This window comes from Pogoniulus pusillus, chromosome 8, assembly GCF_015220805.1.
Source record: "Pogoniulus pusillus isolate bPogPus1 chromosome 8, bPogPus1.pri, whole genome shotgun sequence".
In the NCBI taxonomy this organism is placed as follows: domain Eukaryota; kingdom Metazoa; phylum Chordata; class Aves; order Piciformes; family Lybiidae; genus Pogoniulus; species Pogoniulus pusillus.
Window position 1 is genome coordinate 24,432,129 of NC_087271.1, and position 17,233 is coordinate 24,449,361.

Genomic DNA, 17,233 nt, shown 5'->3' on the forward strand with positions numbered 1-17,233 from the left:
TTCCTGGGAGTGGGATGCACAGCCTGACCAAGCTGGTCTGGGTAAGTGAAAAGAAACATATTTCCTGGGAGTGGGATGCACAACCTGGCCAAGCTGGTCTGGGTAAGTGAAAAGAAACACATTTCCTGGGAGTGGGATGCACAGCCTGGCCAAGCTCCAGGGAGAGGCAAGGAGGACAGGGGAGTGTTCACCACAGCCACAAGCCATAAGTCCTCCCAGTGAGATGAGATGCAGCATTTTGCTCCCTGGAGGATCAAGCCCAAGTTTGGAGGAGGGATGGGCAGCTTTCAAAGGAAGCCAGCGCATTAGGGCTGCACACAGACCCAGAGCCCCCCCTTTCACAGCAGCTCCTGTCAGCTCACTTGCCTGCTGCCAGTCAAATGGGAACAAACTGTTGAAAGACAACATTTGGACAATACTTTCAAGGGGGAGGAACCCAACAGGACCATTTTTGTTCAGCTGGCACAGTTCCAGGGCAGCGTTAGTCTTTCTCTGCCGGCGCAATCCAGATGCCCAGGCAGCTTTGCAGGCCTGAGGCTACCCTCACTGGGCAGCCTGAATTTTTGTCAGAGCTGCTCTTCATGATGGCAAAACTTTCTCTCTGGGGAAACCAAACCTGGCTTTTGTAGAGAAGTGATGGGTAGGACGCAAGCTGTTGGGGCACTGACTGCTTGGTATGTTTGTGGTCCCTGGGGCAGATGACTCCAAACTCATCCTTAGTGGTGTTGGTGGCTCCTTGGAAACATCTCAGTCACAGCTGCCCGGCTGCCCTCCCCCAGGCTGACCACTGGCTTGTGCAGCATGGGGTAAAGGGGGTGACCTCAAGCTGTATGAGGGGTGGTGTAGGATGGACAAGAGGAAAAATATTTCCACTGATACAGGCTGCCCAAGGAGGTGGCTTGAGTTACCATGCCTGGCTGTATTTAAAAGCCACACAGATATGGTGCTTGGGGATATGGCTTAGTGGTGCACTTGGTAGAGTTAGTGGTTGGACTCTATGATTTTGATCCTTTTCCAACTTAAAGAATTCTATGAAAGCCTGACTCCATCTTCCCTGTGCCTGCAGTGCCCCCAGAGCCCTGTCCTTTCCCCATCCCCACCAGATGCAAGCCACTTGCCCCAGCCATGGGGCAGAGCCTTAAACTTTCCCTTGGAACAGGAGGAGGAGCATGGGCAGTCTTAAGCTCAGCTCCTCACACCCCCCCTGACTTGGCCTCCACGTTCTGATGCAAACCAGAGCAACCCAGGGGCCAGTTCCCAAAAGAGGGATAAAGAGCAGGAAGAGGAGAATTAACTGTCACAGGACCCCAGGGCAGGAGCAAAGGCATGTACTGGGATGGAGCATTTTGGGTAGGCTGGGATGCCAAGAGGACAGGAGCCAGAAGGAATACCTCCATCCCACGGGTGCTGCAACAGTGGGCTGGACTCTTTCATAGGGTCCTGGGAGAGATCCTGGCTTTTCAGGCTGCTGTCACATGTCTCTGCCCAAACAGGCACTTGCTAGCCACAAGCAGAACTGGTGCTGGAGCATTTCCCAACCCTTTTCCCTTTCCTCCCACTTTCAAGGGAAGAGGCTGGATGTGTGGTGTGCTGTGAGCAGAGCCAGCCCCAGGCAGGTGCTGTGCATGCTGCCGAGGCCACTCTGCCAAAGGAAACACAAACATCCTACCCAAAGAAAGCACTTTTCATCAGCAACACAGGTTCCCATTTTTTGCACAGGGCCAGCCTGTCCTGGGCAGCTTTCCCCACCACACTGCTGAGCTGAGCAAGAGCTCAGCTGAGCCTTCCGGGCTGGGCTTTGGCCAGAGCCACCCTTCCCACCCTGTGCTAGAGCCACCAAAATGAGTCAGTGTGACCACATCCAAGACCTGGACAGGCATCGAAATGGCCTGATGTGAGACACTTTGGAGTTAAAGGGACTTACCCTCTTGTCCTGGGCAGGGGGGTAAAGCTGAGGATGCATGATCTTGGAGATAGGACACCTGGAGATGTGAGTTCAGAGAGGTGCAGGACCTTGGGGATCCAGGGGCATGTGGGACCTCAGGATGGATGAGGCACTTAGTGCCATGGTCTAGTTGATTGGTTAGGGCTGGGTGATAGGTTGGACTGGATGATCTTGGAGGTCTCTTCCAACCTGCTTGATTCTATGATTCCATGATGCAGTACCTTAGGGTCGTGGCTCTGGGCAATGTGATTCCAGGAGATTTTGGACCTTGGAGATGTGGCACTTGGGGAGGTGGATCCAGAGGGATATGGGACATGAGAATTTTGGGCCCAGGAGATTTGGAAGCTGGAGGGTACGAGACCTGGAGGCTGTGGGACCATGTCTCTCCCTACTTCTGACACAGGGAACTTTGGCCAAACCAGCTTGCTCCCAGCCCTGCAGGGGCAATGAACCCTTGTACCTAGAGGCAGCTGTTGGAGGGAAATTCTCGTTCCACAGAGTGTATGCAAAAGTCCAAGACACCAGAAATACTTAAACCCAGAAAGTGTCTGTGTAACTTTGGTCTAAGGTTGGGAAGATGTGAAGGCAGGAATCGGGGCGGAAGAGGGGGCGAGGGCGCTTGGACTCACATCGCTCACGGCATAAATAGCTCTGGGCGTTTCATACCTGCCTGCAGCGGTGGGCGGGCGGCCGGGAAGAGGAGCGGCGGCGGCTCCTCATCCTGCTCCTCCTGCGCCCATCAAAGCGCTGCCGCTGAGTCGGAGCCCGGCTGGTCCCCACCGGCCGCCAGCACCTGCCCCGGCGGAGCCGGCACCGCGGCCAAGCGCAGCCTCCCCGGCGGCCGCGGGGACGAAGTCCACAGGGGCAAACGTGAGGCCGAGGCCCTGGGAACAAAACGGCCTTTCACAGCGGCGGCTTGGCCAAAGGAACCGGGGAATTTCTTTCCAAGGGCTTCCAAACGGCACCGAGCTTTGATCTCAGGCATGGGGAGGGTGGTTAGGTTGGTTGTTTTCTTTCCTTTCCTTCTCCATATTTCTCTTGTTTTTATATTCCTACTTCAAGGTATAATTTCTTGTGAGTGTTTGTAATTCCTAGGAGAAACTTCTTGCTGCTACAGGAAGGAAAACTCTTGCTGGGAGCAAGGTGCAAGCAATGAATGGTCTCTTCACATCTTTTCGCTGCAGAGCCAGGCTCTTTCTGCCAGGGATTCCAGGTGCAGGGTCACAGCATCTGGCTCTCTCAGCTTCTCTGGGGACATAGCACCTTCCTTTACACCCAAGAGTCTTCTCAAGGGAGAGAAATCCCTAATTGCAGGCACAGGTGGCCATCACCATGATTTTCATCTCAGAGCTTGGTTTCTGAACCCATCTGATAAATCACACCCTTGCTTTGGGTGGGACACCCAAACGGATCCACTGCTCTGCACCTTTCTCCCAAAGCATTCTCAAGAGGCCTTTCAGCCCCTCTCTGGACGATGAGGACCAGCACTTTCCTCCTGAGCAAACCCCAAACCTGCTGGATGTCCAGCCAGCTTTTCTGTCACCTGTCTGAAGTCTGATCTTCCATTCCAAACGCAGAGGGAGGGGACGGGACCCTCCACCCCAGCCCAGCTGAAGCTGAGGCAGGGAGCAGGAGACGTGCAATGTCCCTGGGTTGTGCCTGAGCTGTCAGGACTCGGCCACAGAGAGGCTATGACCTCAGGATCTCAGCAGGGAGTTGGATGCTGAAAAGAAAGGCCATTTTAGAAGGTTAGCTCCTGGCTCAGTGCCAGGAGCTGGGCTCGGGCTGGGAGATTAAGGACAGAGCTGGGCTGGTTCAGCCGGGAATGCAGCCTTCTGCTGCCGCTGACCTGGGAAGGCAGGATCTTTCCCGGAGACATTCTCCTCCAGGATTAACAGCAGTTGTTAGTGCAAATCCCAGATTTATTCCTAGTCCAGCGAGACCTGTGACCTCGCTGGCAGCAGTGGGGGTGGCTTGGTCATACACTTTGGAGGACTCCAAGGGAAAACCCCTGCAGGATGCTGTCCCTGTGCTGCGTTGCCTGCAGAGACTCCGGGGAGTCAGTCTTGGAGAGGGTTTAGCCTTTCAGTAGCAAGGAAGAACAGGCTGCTGACCAGAGAGCAACCATGGGGTTAGTCCATCGTCATCTGCACCCCTGTCTGCTGGTACCCAGTGCCCTTGCAAAGGAGCAAACCAAAGAACTATGTATCTGTATAGATGTATATGGATAATGTGTTAGAAATGCAAAGAAGATGCTAAAACCAGCAGCCAGATCCGTGGTGCAGCTTAGGGTTCCACCCAACTGCCCCACTGAAGGATAGCAGCACCCGATGAAGCTTTAATGGCTTAAATATGACCTGACACAATGCCCCAGGGCAGCATCAGGGAGGGCTAGGTGAGATCTGGGGGAGCAGGATGTTCCCCTAACCTGAATCCATCAGTTTGAAATGGGTTGGCCAGAGAAGCTGTAGATGCCTTATCTCTGGAAGTGTTTAACACCAGGCTTGGTGAGGTTTTGAGCAACCTGGTGTAGTGGGGAGCTGTACCTGCCCATGGCAGAGGCGTTGGAACTCGATGATCTTTAAGGTCCCTTCCAACTCAAGCCATTTTTTTTAACAACAGTCCCACACAAGAAGTTCCCTGGGCAGCAGACTCAGCCCAAGGTAAGCACAGGGCTTTCAGACCCAAGGGGGAAGGGCAGGAGGGATAAGGCACACAGGAAAACCTATCAGCCTGTGTGTCTTCCTGTCCCAGGGCTTCACCGTCCCCAGCTCACAGCTCCCCAGCTCCCACCTTACACGTCTCAAGGCCAGCAAGAAAGACGCTCCCCGCTGCCACCCTGCGCCCTGGTTTAACATCGGGCAGCCTCCCATGTCAGGCTTCCCAGCAGCCCGCGGCCAGGCCGAGGTCCCAGTCTGGGCCGGCTGGGATAAGCCAGCAGGAGCTGAGGCTGCTCCGGCGGGCGGCGCGGGGGAGGCAGGTCGGGGCAGCCCTCTGACGGGAGCGGGGCTGAGCGGGATTAGCGAGCAGACGGACGTGACTGGGCGGCAGTCGCCTGGTGCTAATTAAAGAAGGGCTATATTTAGGCACTCGGTTATCCCTTGCGTTTCACTTGTTTTAGCTCCCAGGGTGCCGAGCTGAGGTGGCACATGGGGAAGGGCACGGCCACGGGCAGGATGGATCCACTCCGGGCTAGCGCTCCCTGGCAAGGGCTGGAGGGGCAGGGAAGGACCCCAGCCCCATGGCCCATGGCCAACACCGAGCTCCCATGGCAAGGAAACCTTTGACCCTGTTGATTGTAAACGAGGAAGAAACCTTTTTATTCCACCCCCCCACCCCGAAAAAGGCAGTAAAGTGGGTTTCAGGGAGCAATAAAAGCACCCTTGCTGTTTCTTCCCTGGATTCATCCATCCACAATCCTGACACTCACCCCCCACCCCCTCCACGCAGGGTTGAGCGCCCCCAGACCCATCAGTGGAGCAGAGCCCAACACACCTCCCCAGCCCTTGTGCCCTCCTGGGCCAGAACAGCCAATTAGCTCCGTTCTGTCCCCGTTTACTGCATTCTCACAAGGACTCTGGGATTTGGTTCTCAGTGTTTGGGGTTTTTTTTTCTTTTCCCTTTGTTTTTGTTTCATTTTCGAGCATGAATTATTGATCAGGTCACCCTAAGCTTTCCCCCCCCCCGCACCATCTGGCTGCCGAGCTTCCCTGCTGGAGTAGAGGATGGGGGAGTAAATCAAAATAACAGAATAATTAATGACCCAGGGAGCTGAAACCCAGCCGAAAGCTGGGCTGCTCTGACTGGCCCTGGAGGAGCTTCCCAGAAGCAGGGAGGTCACACTCAGGAGCACTTTTGCAGGCAGGTATTATTCTGGGGAAGGGCAGGCAAAGATAAAACAAAGATGTGATGATGATGAGAGTCTTTCTCACCCCCTTTGAAAGGCTGCTCTGCAGGCTGTTGCTGGCAGTTGTGCCAGCTCAACTCCCATCAGATATTATTCTTGACTCTTCAGAGTTGGTCCTGGATAAAGTTAGAGGGAAGTCTATTAGAGGGCAGCACCATGAAATTAGCTGCAGCTCCTGCTGTGAGCCAAACACAGGGCTGAGATGTCCCTATGTCCTTGGGGCTTGTCACTAGCTCCAAGCCACAGTGCTGCCATGAAGTTCCAGCCGCCCTGGAGCCAAGCAGCATCCTGGGGTAGCCCATCAGGTAAAGACTCCTGCAGAGCAGCAGGGCTGGGCAGGGCAGTGTCACTCATTACATTTCACCTAGAAAACATAAAAACGGTATTTTAAAAAAAAAATCAATTTGTTTAATTATTTAAATCCTTTGGCTCCAGGAGCAGGTGCCCTGCACCCTTGAGCCTGAGGAGAGCACCGGGGGCTGTGCGGGGCCATAGGCTCCTATCGCCTCGGCCGCGGCTTGCCCTGGTTCCCTGCTGCCCATCAGCATTAGGCAGCCCGTTTGAGCGGGTTTACCATAATCATCAAATGAGTGGTTCATTGACAGCATGTCAGGCTGAGAAGACTAACTGAGCCCTCGTTTGCTGATTGCTAATTAACTTAACATTCCGAATCCCTCATTAGCAACTATGAAGTAAGCTCTGAAATATGAGGTCAGCCCTAATCGGTGTTTAAAATACAAAGCCCACTGGCACGTGATGGAGGTGGGAGAGAGGTGGAAGAGAGCAGGGTGGCTGTGGGCCAGCCTTAAGGGGTTCCATGGCTGGGGGAGGGGATGGGCAAGGCTACTCCAGGCAGAGATAGATGTGGTGGATTCAACTCCATGTGACCACAGACACCCAAATCACCCCAAATCCCAGTCCCCTCACACGAACTCAGTGTGGCTCCACACTGGGCACAGGTGGTGGCATTTGGGGTGATAGCACATGAGAAGCCCCTGATCCCTCTGAAGTCCAGTTCCTTGCTGAGCCTGGCTGGACACCACACCCAGGGCTCACAGCATCTCTGCTACACTAAAATTTCTCATTTTGCTTCCTGCAATCCAACTTTCCTGTCTGGAAGGCCCCAGACAGTCCATCATGCAGACAGGGATCCCCATGTCCCCAGGGAGTGGCAGCAGAAGGGATGGAGGAAATCAGTCACAGTGAATACCCTCAACAACTAGCACCACGTCCCTGCTCCAGGAGTCTCCAGAGGGGAAGCTTGCAATGGGTTTCAATGGGGTCTTAAGGTGAGTTTTAAACCCTGGGGAGCTGAATGTGTCCAAGCAGGGATGACAAGTCTGGGGTGATCCATGTGACATCCCTGGGACAAATTCCAGGCAAAAGCACCTGCAGGCAAGGCTGCTCTGGCACTGCTCCCCACTGTGTGAGAGGGACTGTGGGCCATTGGCTCCTGGGTACTCTGCCACGTGCCATCCCCACCATCCCCACTGGCTGTACCCTGGTCCTGCAGGGCTTGGGCAGGGACTCTGTGCCATGCAGCTATGGTTTGGTCCCACTCAACCCTGGCTACCTCAACCTCCTGCCTGCAGGTCAGTAGAGGTGCCAATCCCCCAAACTGCTTTCTGCTCCTGGCTCTTGTGCCATCTCTCAGGGAGCAGCGGGGCAGGCACCCCACACCTAGGGGTGGCTACAACCCATGCCTGATGTGTCCTCCCCTACAAGCTGTTGCTCCCTCTCAGCACTCAGGGCAAGCTGGAGCTGCTGCTGCTGTCACAGGCAAAGACAGACGTCCAGGCAGTAGCTGTGAGTGACTGGGGACACAGTTCCACTGCTGCGGGACATGGACAGCAACCAGCCTCACTGTGCCAGGCAAGGTCAGAGAGGACAGGTCCGAAGAACAATACAGAGGTGTAGTACCATGAGAGTTGGTTCTGCTACTAAAGCCCCAGTTTGAAGTAAAATGCAGAATAAACTCACCCTCTCACATCACTGATGGGTGTTACTGGACATCACTTGCCCAGGAACAACTTTCCAGGTCCAGCTTCATCCAAAACAAGTGGGAATTGACACCTTGAAACCCAAACCCAGTTCTCTTCTTATTTGCATGCAGCATCTGGGCTGGGGCCTAAAAAAAATCACACATATCACTCTTCTGGCAGCCTGGTGTGGGGAAACAATTTGGGCCAGTGTGGTCTTGCCTAAACATGTGACGTCAGAGCTGTAAACTCACAGGAGCATCATCAAGTTCATTGCTCCTGGCCCTGGGGACATGTCCCTTAGCCTGATCTCGAGGGATGCTGCTGCAAAGCCTCTGTTGACAGACCCTTTCTCCCCCCAGCAGCAGCAACCTTCCACTCACAAAGTAGCTCAGCCCTCCCACACCACACACAATTTATTATTAGCGGTGGTGGTGTTTAAAAGTCCCCCCAGAGAGGGAACAGGCTGCTGGGTTGGACAAGCCTCGTTTCCCTGCTGCTCACAAGGCACAGCAGGCACCGCTGCTGCCAGCGCTGGACTTTGGTGGAGCCAGGAGCTACTCTTTGATGCATCCAGCAGCAATTCCGGGCGCCGTTTCCCCTCAGGGCAGGCTGTTAGCAGCAGGGGCTCAAGGACTCCCCTCCTAATTCCTGTCTTCAGAATTCCAGGTGAGCTGCAGGCTGCCTGGCTCCCAGCAGTGGTATTTCACCCAGGGTCTCACTCACTCCCCCTCTGAAGGAGTCAAATGGCGGTGTCAATGTCAGTGATGGGTGCTGAAGCACGCTCAGCTGCCCACGCGTGTCGTCAGTCAGGAGGGGCAGGGCCTTTATTTGCTGCAGCTTAATCCTCTGAAGCACAAACTACTGCGGGCTGAGAGCAATTTATTTTTGAGCAGGGGAATGCCCATAGGTGGGCTGCTTGCTTTAGACTTGTCACCGGTTAAACTCCAGCTAGGAAGTCTCAAAAAGGAGAAACCCTGCACGTTCCCCTGAGGATGCGACGTGAACAGCTCTCGTTGCCCGGGATGCGCGGAGCAGGGGCAGCGGCGGCACGGCGGCCCTCGCCCTGCGCCAGCTGCCAGCGCACAGCGCGGCCGTGCCGGGGAGCGGCCGCTTCGCTCAGCGCTGCGGACGCGCACCGGTGTGCTGCCGCTGCGCGCAGTGCGCCCCCGCCCCCCCGGGCCGCGCCGCGCCTCTCGCGTGGGCAGGTGGATCACTCTTCCGTGAACCGACGTCAGCGATGACGACCAGCGGCGCGGGGGGACGCCGCCGGCAGAGGCACTGCGATTCTCCTGTGGACGGAGCTCTGCTTCGCCCCCGATTTCTGCTCGGCAGCTTCCCTGGAGCTCGGAGGCAGGAGAGATTTTGAGCATCCTCGGCAGCAGAATGAGGCTCGGTCTGATCCCCCCCCCCCAGACATGAGCGTTTCCCCAGCTCTTTATTTCCAAGGACGGGAATAAGCCTTTGAAGGCTCTTCCATGTGGAGAGTGAACACCTGCAAGTGGTAAAAGCAAAAGGCTGTTTCCAGAAAGGTTTTGGGTGACTTTGTGGTTCTTCAGTCCCAGGAGAAGAGAAGGCTCTGGGGAGACCTTATTGCAGCCTTTCAGTACTTCAAGGCAGTCTGCAGGAAGATGGAGACAGTCTTTCAAGCAGGGCCTGTTGCGACAGGACAAAGGGTGATGAGTTTAAAGAGAGATTGAGGAAACGTTTTGTAATGAGTGTGGTGAGGCACAGGCTGCCAAGAAAAGTTTCTCTGGAAACATACAAGGTCAGGTTGAACTGGGCTGTGAGGAACCTGATCTGGTTGATGATGTCCCTGCTCCCTGCAGGGGAGTTAGACTAGATGACCTTTAAAGGTCTCATCCAACCCAAAATGTTCTATGATTCTACATTACCAAGGAAGTCTAAGCAACAGAGTGCACAAAGTGCCTCATGCAGGTCAACTAATCCAAGCCCAGGTTGTACCTGTGCCACTGGCAGCAGCTGCCCCTGGGATTTTGTTTGGCACACGATCCATAGACCCACCAGCTATTGTGTTCACCTATAATCAGTCCCATTCTCTCCTTGTCCTGCTATTTTTTCCTGTTGCTCAGTGATTTTTCATGTCTTAAGACAATTTTATTCTTGGGCTGACCATTAGGACCCTGCATTAGCAAGGACACAGGACACTATAACAAGGTGGGAGGGTGGCTGGGAGCCCCTCCTGGGGACTCTGGTTTCTGGGAGGATTGTTGTGTTTCTGTATTACTTTTTAAGTTGTATATAGCTGTACATATTGTAAATATCTGCTTGTATGTTGTGCTAAGCTGTAAATACAAAGCTTCACTCAATTTCCAGATCGGCTGAGTCTAGTCTGGGTGATTTTCTGAAGCATAGTGGGGGTGGGTAACACCCAAACCATCGCATCTTTATTTTGGTCTTGCTATTTTTCCCTGTTGCTCAGTGAATTTTCAGTCTTAAGAAGATTTTATTCTTGGGCTGACCATTAGGACCCTGTATTAGCAAGGACACAGGACACTTAAGGGGCTCCTGGTGGAGGATGGTAAATTCTGGGCTTCAGTTTCAGAGTGGAAAGCTTTGGCTTATCCCTACACATCTGACCCGTGGAGCAGAAAATCCCTAACAGCCTGGCCAGACTTACTCCCCTCTCTCCACCACCCAGACGCTCTGCAGGCTGTTTCCTGCCCTGCCAAGGAGCGCAGAGCCACTGCCAGCGCTGCGGGGACAGCCAGGGGACAGCGAACAAGAGACAGACACAGGTTTGAATTTATGTAAAAACAAACCAAAAAAAAAAAAAAAAGAAAAGAAAAGAAAAGAAAAAAAAAAGGTATTCTTTATTTTGGAGGAGGATTTAAACATTGACATGCAGGTACAACAGGGATAAAAATTATTGCACCGCTACTATGTGGCAATTGTTCAAGTTTCTAAAAACACAGAAATTCCACACTTTCTCTTATCTAGCTAAGTGCTGAGTGACACAGCTTGGCAGAGCCCAGCTCAGGAGGTGCTCTCACAGCCGCCTGGATATGGTAATCGAACACAACGTAAACACACATTTCTGTCCAATCTTCTACTAGAAGTACAGAATTATCCTTCACATCCAGTAAGAGAAAACCAGAGAAAGACTTTATCCTCCCCTTTTCAGGAAAAACAAAACAAAACAAAACCAACAAAACCAACAAACAACCCCAAAAAAACCTGCAAGCAAACAAAAACTAAAGTACTCCACACCTCAATGCAAGTGTGCCAACCAAACCCACCAGACACTCCCACCCCTTCCCCGGCAAGCGCTCTTTAGTATATTAGCAGCCAAAGGCCTCTGACATTCAGACCCAGGAGTGGCCATTAGAATGCTAAAGTCTAATATTTACAATAAGTATCACCCATTTCTCTTAGTCTGCAACAGTAAGAGACAAAGGGAAAAGTAACACTGAAATGAGGCACGGGGCAGGACTGCGCTGGCTGGATGCAGAAGCATTGAGAAGCTGCAGTGGCTGGAACCAGCTCTGAGGCTGTCATCTCAACACAGATGAGGAGCAGGTGACACATTCAAGGTGACAGAAGGAAAGATGGAAAGGAAGCAGGAAAGCAACATATTTGGATGGCTATAAGCATGGCTCATTGACCAAATGCACACCACACACACACACAACTTCTATCTTCCATCTGTCTGATTCGGGTTATCTGTGGAGGCCAAGTTCTCAGCTTGCTGGCCACCCTGTTTGGGTACAGTGGGTCCCATTCTGCACCGGGGAACAGGCTCTCACTCCTCACCCAGCTCTTCCACCATCTCATTCCTTCACAACATGTTTTGCAAGCTTATTTGAGAACTTTTTTCAAGCAATTCTTTAGCAGAGCAAGGAATAAGTCTTGGTGTATCTACCTGGTTTACCATCAAAGTTTCATAGAAAAAGTCTTTTTTGCCCCCAGTTTTTGTTAAGGTGCACCATATACATTTGACAGAAGGTGGAACTGGGGCGATGGAGCACCTGGTACAGACAGAAAGTGCAGCACTGACCAGCAGCAGGGGACATGGGGTTTCACTAGGATGCTTTCCTGGTAGCGCTGTTTGGTTTTGGCTTCCACAACTCCCAGGGTTTTTTTAAATTGCACTGGTTGCTTCCTGTGTCATAGCTACAGAGAGGTCATGGAACAAATACCTCACCTCTTCTTCGGCCACTTCAGGCCAAAGCAGCAAAAGCTGTGACCTAGCAAGGTTCTTGACTCCTCTTTTTCTGCATTAGAAAGGACAAATCTGCAATTCAGCACCGGAACCACCATCCACGAAGGGAGAGAGTCAGCAGCTAATGCAGCTGGCACCTTCAGCCAGTCCCATCCCAACCCACCTGGGGTGAGCCAGGTTACCCAGCCCTCTCTTCTAAGGGCAGTGGCTTGTTTCCTCCTCTGCCCCCCCCCCCCCAGTTTTTTTCAATACAGAGCCCTTCATGGATGCTCCAAGAATATGCACAAAGCAGCAGCTGTGGCACCCCAAGGAGAAGGAATAGGGGACCTGTCACCCCAGGAACAGCCAGGTCAGACCAAATCCTCACATAGCTCTGGGCTTGCTACTTAATTGATCCAGAGACTTCCATCTTGCCAAGGTGAGGCGCTCTCAGGAGATAAGCTTGAGTCTTGTCTTTGTAATTGCCACAGATTTAGGATACTGAATCAATTTTTCACTATTCCTGTCCATTTTATCACAGACCTTGTTTCTGCCAGTCAGACCCTGTTTTTCAGCAGCTTTTTAGTAGATCAACCCACTGGGAAAAAAAACAGCCAGATAAGTACCATATCCTGGCAAGTCTGCTCCTTACTTGCTATTGCTCCAAATCAGCACAGAATGATGTTCATCAACAGGAGTGCTTTGAGAGGCTGGAGACACCCAGGACCCGGCCAAGGCAGCAGAAATCTTGCAGTTCACAGTTGCAAACCAAGTTTATACAAGTAGCCTATGAATTCCAGGAAGAAGAGCAGAGAGGCAGCACAGCAGGCTCTGCTCTCTAAACCATCACACAAAGGTTTATTAATGTGTTACCTGGGAGCATATGAGGCTTTGGTTAGTATATCAACACCACCATAGGAGTTCACACAGACACACGGAGTAAACACTCATTTAAACATGTCATAAAAAAACCCAACTCAAACCAAACCAAAACTTGGTCCACAAATGAAATCCAAGCAGCCAAAATCAAGTATATAATGGGGAGGAAATAATGGTTATACAGACAGAAGCAGGGTGAGGTTTCAGAGATTTCTGTGGATTCAACTGAAATCACATTGAAAGAGATGAAGAAGATATATTCCCATAGAAAAACAAACCTGCATTTCAGGGAAGCAAATCAAAACTTGGAGTTCAGAAAAAGCCAGGATAGTGAAGGTGTCAGCAGTACAATGAAATCAGACCAACAGAGGCAGGTTTTAGCTTGCAACGCTGTTGCACAGTCATTCTGCTGCCAAGGGAGTAAGCCAGTGAGCAGGATACTAGGATCTTGTGGGTGATCCACAGGGAGGTACGCTCAAGACAAGACTAGAGTAAAAGCTGAGCACAATCTGGGACAAATGAAGGGAGTGTTCATCGAGAAGAAGCTTTAACTGGATGAAGAAATGGCTTACAGTGCTATAGGTATCACCACTCGTAGCATTTATTGGTGTATTATTATTGATGCAATCCTTGCAATCCTCAGTAAAGAGCACTGCTGTCCAGAGTTGGTCACACTTAAAGCAAAGCAATGTCTAAACCTAAGAGCAAAGAGTTACTTTTTTTTAATGGAAAGTGACCTCAGCAGTGGAAATGATCTTTCAAAGCTGAAATCTTAAAATATCACGTGTTTTGAAGTCTGCTTGCAGCTCTTCCACAGAACTCGAGGAATCAGAACTCTTCATAGTTTTGTTGTTGTTGTTGTTTTTAAAACAGGCAGATTCAGAAAACTGGGCAAGTTTCCCAAGCCCCAATTCAGAAACGTTAGGAACACCTTAAAATCCCTACCTATTTAGACTCACCAAGAGAAGGAAAAGTCTCTAGAGGTCATTTATCATTGCTTTTTATCATAACTTTGCTGTGATTTTCTCTGCTTTAAAATCAAACACCAAGCCCCCCCCCCCTCTCCTGGGGTCATTTATCCTGAGGCAGGGCAAGTTATGAATTGAAGCCAGCTAAAGGAAGATAAAACATCATTACAATTTTAAGAACAAGGAAAACTTGTCACATGTCCCATAAAAGATAAATAAAACCAATTCCCCCCAAAAAAGCAGCTTATAGATTGGAGATTTCTCTTTCTGATACTTCTATTGGAAAATAGCTTTAATTGTTTTAAAGAGAAGACAGGAACTGCTCCCTGTGCAACCCTCTGGCCCAGTCCCTTGCCTCCCTATCTTCTAAGGACATGTGCAGGGCTGTGAATGTGCACACAAAGCGGGTCTGAGCTCCAGAATAACCTGGAGGCAAGACAGTAACTCCTTTTACTTGTCAAAGGACATCAGATTGTAAACTGAAAGAAAATGCTTGAAATTTGGGAGTTTCAACGGCATTTCGAAGAGAAGGTTGAAAAGCAGAGATTTTGAAGTCAGTTGCCTTTTTCACACTCAGAATTGTTAGGATCTCAAATAACTGCAGGGTTTAGAGGGAAGAACGAAACGGGACCTAAACTCAGGCAACATAAAAGGTCAGTGAAAACAAACAAAAAAAAAAAACCAAACAACCAAAACAACCCAAAACATAATAGATCAACAAACTGCTTCTTAAGCCCTGTTTTCAAGATACCCTGTTCTAAAGAGACCTCAAACGGCAAGCATTACTGTGTACAAAAATAGAATAGCAAGGATGAAAAAACACAAAAAACAGTATGAAAAAAACCCTCCCAAAAATAGATGTACACAAGTTCTATTTTATATTAGTGTATATTACAAAATTCAAACATGCAGTCTCTATTTTCAAGGTCGATTGCTCCAGTCCATGTGTACCAGGGATGCTGCTATGTTTTCTTTACAGCACCATCGTGTGACAGGGGAAAGTCTTGTGGTTTTAACTGGTTTCCAACCTCTTTGCTTTTCGCTTGTGCCAGAGTCCCTTCTTTACAGGGCCTCGTGCTGCCATCTGGCAGAGGAGAGGCTTTCAGAGCTGCTGGTCCAAGAGCATGAGACATCTCTTTCGATGGAGTGATTTTGCAGCTGCCTCCCAACACTTCAGATGCTTTAGCACTGCAGGAAGTTGCCTCCTTTTTTGCCACCATGGGACACGTTGCCTCCCAGGGCTTTGCTAAGTTTAACGACTCTGTGCAGGATCTGCTCCTTGTGGTCAGACCGTCTGTGCTAGACGGTTTGGCTTTCTCATGACATGCTCCTGTTTGTGAGGTTTCCTGTCTTTTTTGTTTTGAATCTCTCTCCTCTTTACAGGAGGCACCAAAATGGGGAAAATCCTTTGCCTTTTCCACCTCTCCGGAAGCAGACTTACTGAGCTTCAAAGGGCCTAACACGCTCTGAGCTAGTGGCACTAACTGAGACACGGAGAGAGCTCTTTCAGTAGCACCGGGGACAAGGAGTGTGGATGACACAGGACCTGATGGGCTTGTTTTGCTGACGGTGGAAGCACTTTCTGCCTGGGACGAGATGGGTTGCTTCTCAGTACTAGGACTTTTTTGGAGCACTTCACTTGCACTTCCAGGAGAAAGAAATGAGGGGCTGTGCTGTCCTGCAGGCTGAAGCGTCCCCTTGTGATCCTTCTCACTGAGATTCGTGGGGCTTACTGAGAGAGGAGTGCTCACATTTGCAGTGCACCATGAAGAAAGTGCCAGCAGAGGTTTGGAATCCTGTTTTTTCTGACTGCTTTCTGTTAGGAGAGGGTCTTTCAGGTCAGGCTTACCACACGAGGCCCCTGAAGAGTCACCTTCTTCAAGTTCCAGGAGTTTGATAGACGGGCACTGCGTATGTTCTGTGCGATCTAGCAGTTTCTGAGTACTTGCAGTTCGCCCCAGGTCTTGGATTGCTTCAGAGGACTTGTCTTTTGGACCAAAACACTCTGGTGTTTTGTTTTCTGGCAATTTAAGTTCCTTTGCAGTTGTTTCTAATCCTAGGAATGGCTTTTCTGAATTAGCTAATTTTTCTGGAGAAGTTCTTGGGAGGACCTCGGATGGGGAAGGGTGCACAGTGATTTGCAGTGATTCTGAAACAGATTTGGCTTGTTGATGATTTCCCTTCTGCAAATGTTCTGTACCTTTTGGATCTTCAGGTAGGAAGGCATCATCCTCAATACTATCCTTGCTTTCCAACTTAGATGGAAATTTATTATCCTCATTGAAAGAATCTGAGCCTTGGTCTCCACTATCAGGGGGCTTGTCCACTCTTCTACCATCCTGACTGTCTTCTGAACCATCATCTGTTTCATCTTCAGAAGAATCTACTTCTCTGATGGCCTCTTGCTTTTGCAGAGACTCCCTCCTCTCCACCCTGTCCTGTCGAATAGCACCCAACTTCCGTGCACCTGGCTTCTGCAACATCCCTTTTTCTGCTAGCCCAACTTTGCCACCTGTTGTTTCGTTCACAGACTCTTGTAAGCTCTGGAGACTAGGGTCCCTCTGCAGCATCTCCTTCTTAAACTCCGAGTGAGAGATATCCAAGCTATGCTTGCGTGAGGAAGCCAGCTTCTTCTCAGAAGAGGACAGCGAGGCAGCCAGTTTCTCAGCTGACTGCACTCTCTTTAGTAAAGGAGACCTGGGGGGCTCAGCACTTTTGGGGCGGGAAATCTGTCTCACCAGTGGTGGAGAGGAGTGTAGTTTTACTGGAAAAGACTGGATGATACTGGAGCTGCCAACTGAGTGTCCTGGTAGAGGAGATGGGGAGCGCTGTGGTGATGTGGACTGTGGGGTGGGTGAGGGAGTGTGAGCTAGTGGTGACAGAGGGATGTTTCCTGCAGATTTACGCCTGGGAGACCTGTACTGCCTCTGAAGCTTTGGTGCCAGTCCATGCAGAGAGCTGGGTCGGATGTGTCCAGAGCTGGCTGGAGAATTGGGAACACTGGAACTGGGAGAGCTGCTCTGGGAAGAATTGCCACCAACTTAAAAGGGAAAAAAGAGAGAAAAGAAAAAAAAAACCCAAGAAGATGAATATGTATTGGGCCATTAAAACCAGTTATTGAAAATAAGACATGTGAAGCCAGGACAAAATGCCATGTTACTTCCTAGCACTGAAGTAATATTACAAGGTAATACTGCACGATGGAAAATTCACATCACTATCACACGACACCAGAATATAGTAAAAACCACTCTGCTATCAGAATGCTTTCTCTGAACAAAAAAACCTCCAAGGAGATAAATCATGTGCTTCATTGCTATTCTCAAGATACAAATCTCTTTATTCCACCAGCTGATTCAATTTTCAAATATGACTTTACCACACTGTTTTGAT

At 50.6% G+C, this 17,233-nt stretch overlaps 1 protein-coding gene across 8 annotated transcripts in view; it reads right to left on the bottom strand.

The window, feature by feature from the left end:
• Nucleotides 1-12,830: 12,830 nt before the first annotated feature.
• MAST2 (microtubule associated serine/threonine kinase 2) overlaps nucleotides 12,831-17,233 on the bottom strand; it is a 193,575-nt gene continuing 189,172 nt past the window's right edge. For all 8 annotated transcript variants that reach the window (XM_064147647.1, XM_064147646.1, XM_064147645.1 and 5 more), the window contains one exon: nucleotides 12,831-16,880. In XM_064147647.1, the coding sequence (XP_064003717.1) occupies nucleotides 14,803-16,880 (2,078 nt within the window). In that variant the 3' untranslated portion in view covers nucleotides 12,831-14,802. The remainder of the gene's footprint in view (nucleotides 16,881-17,233) is intronic.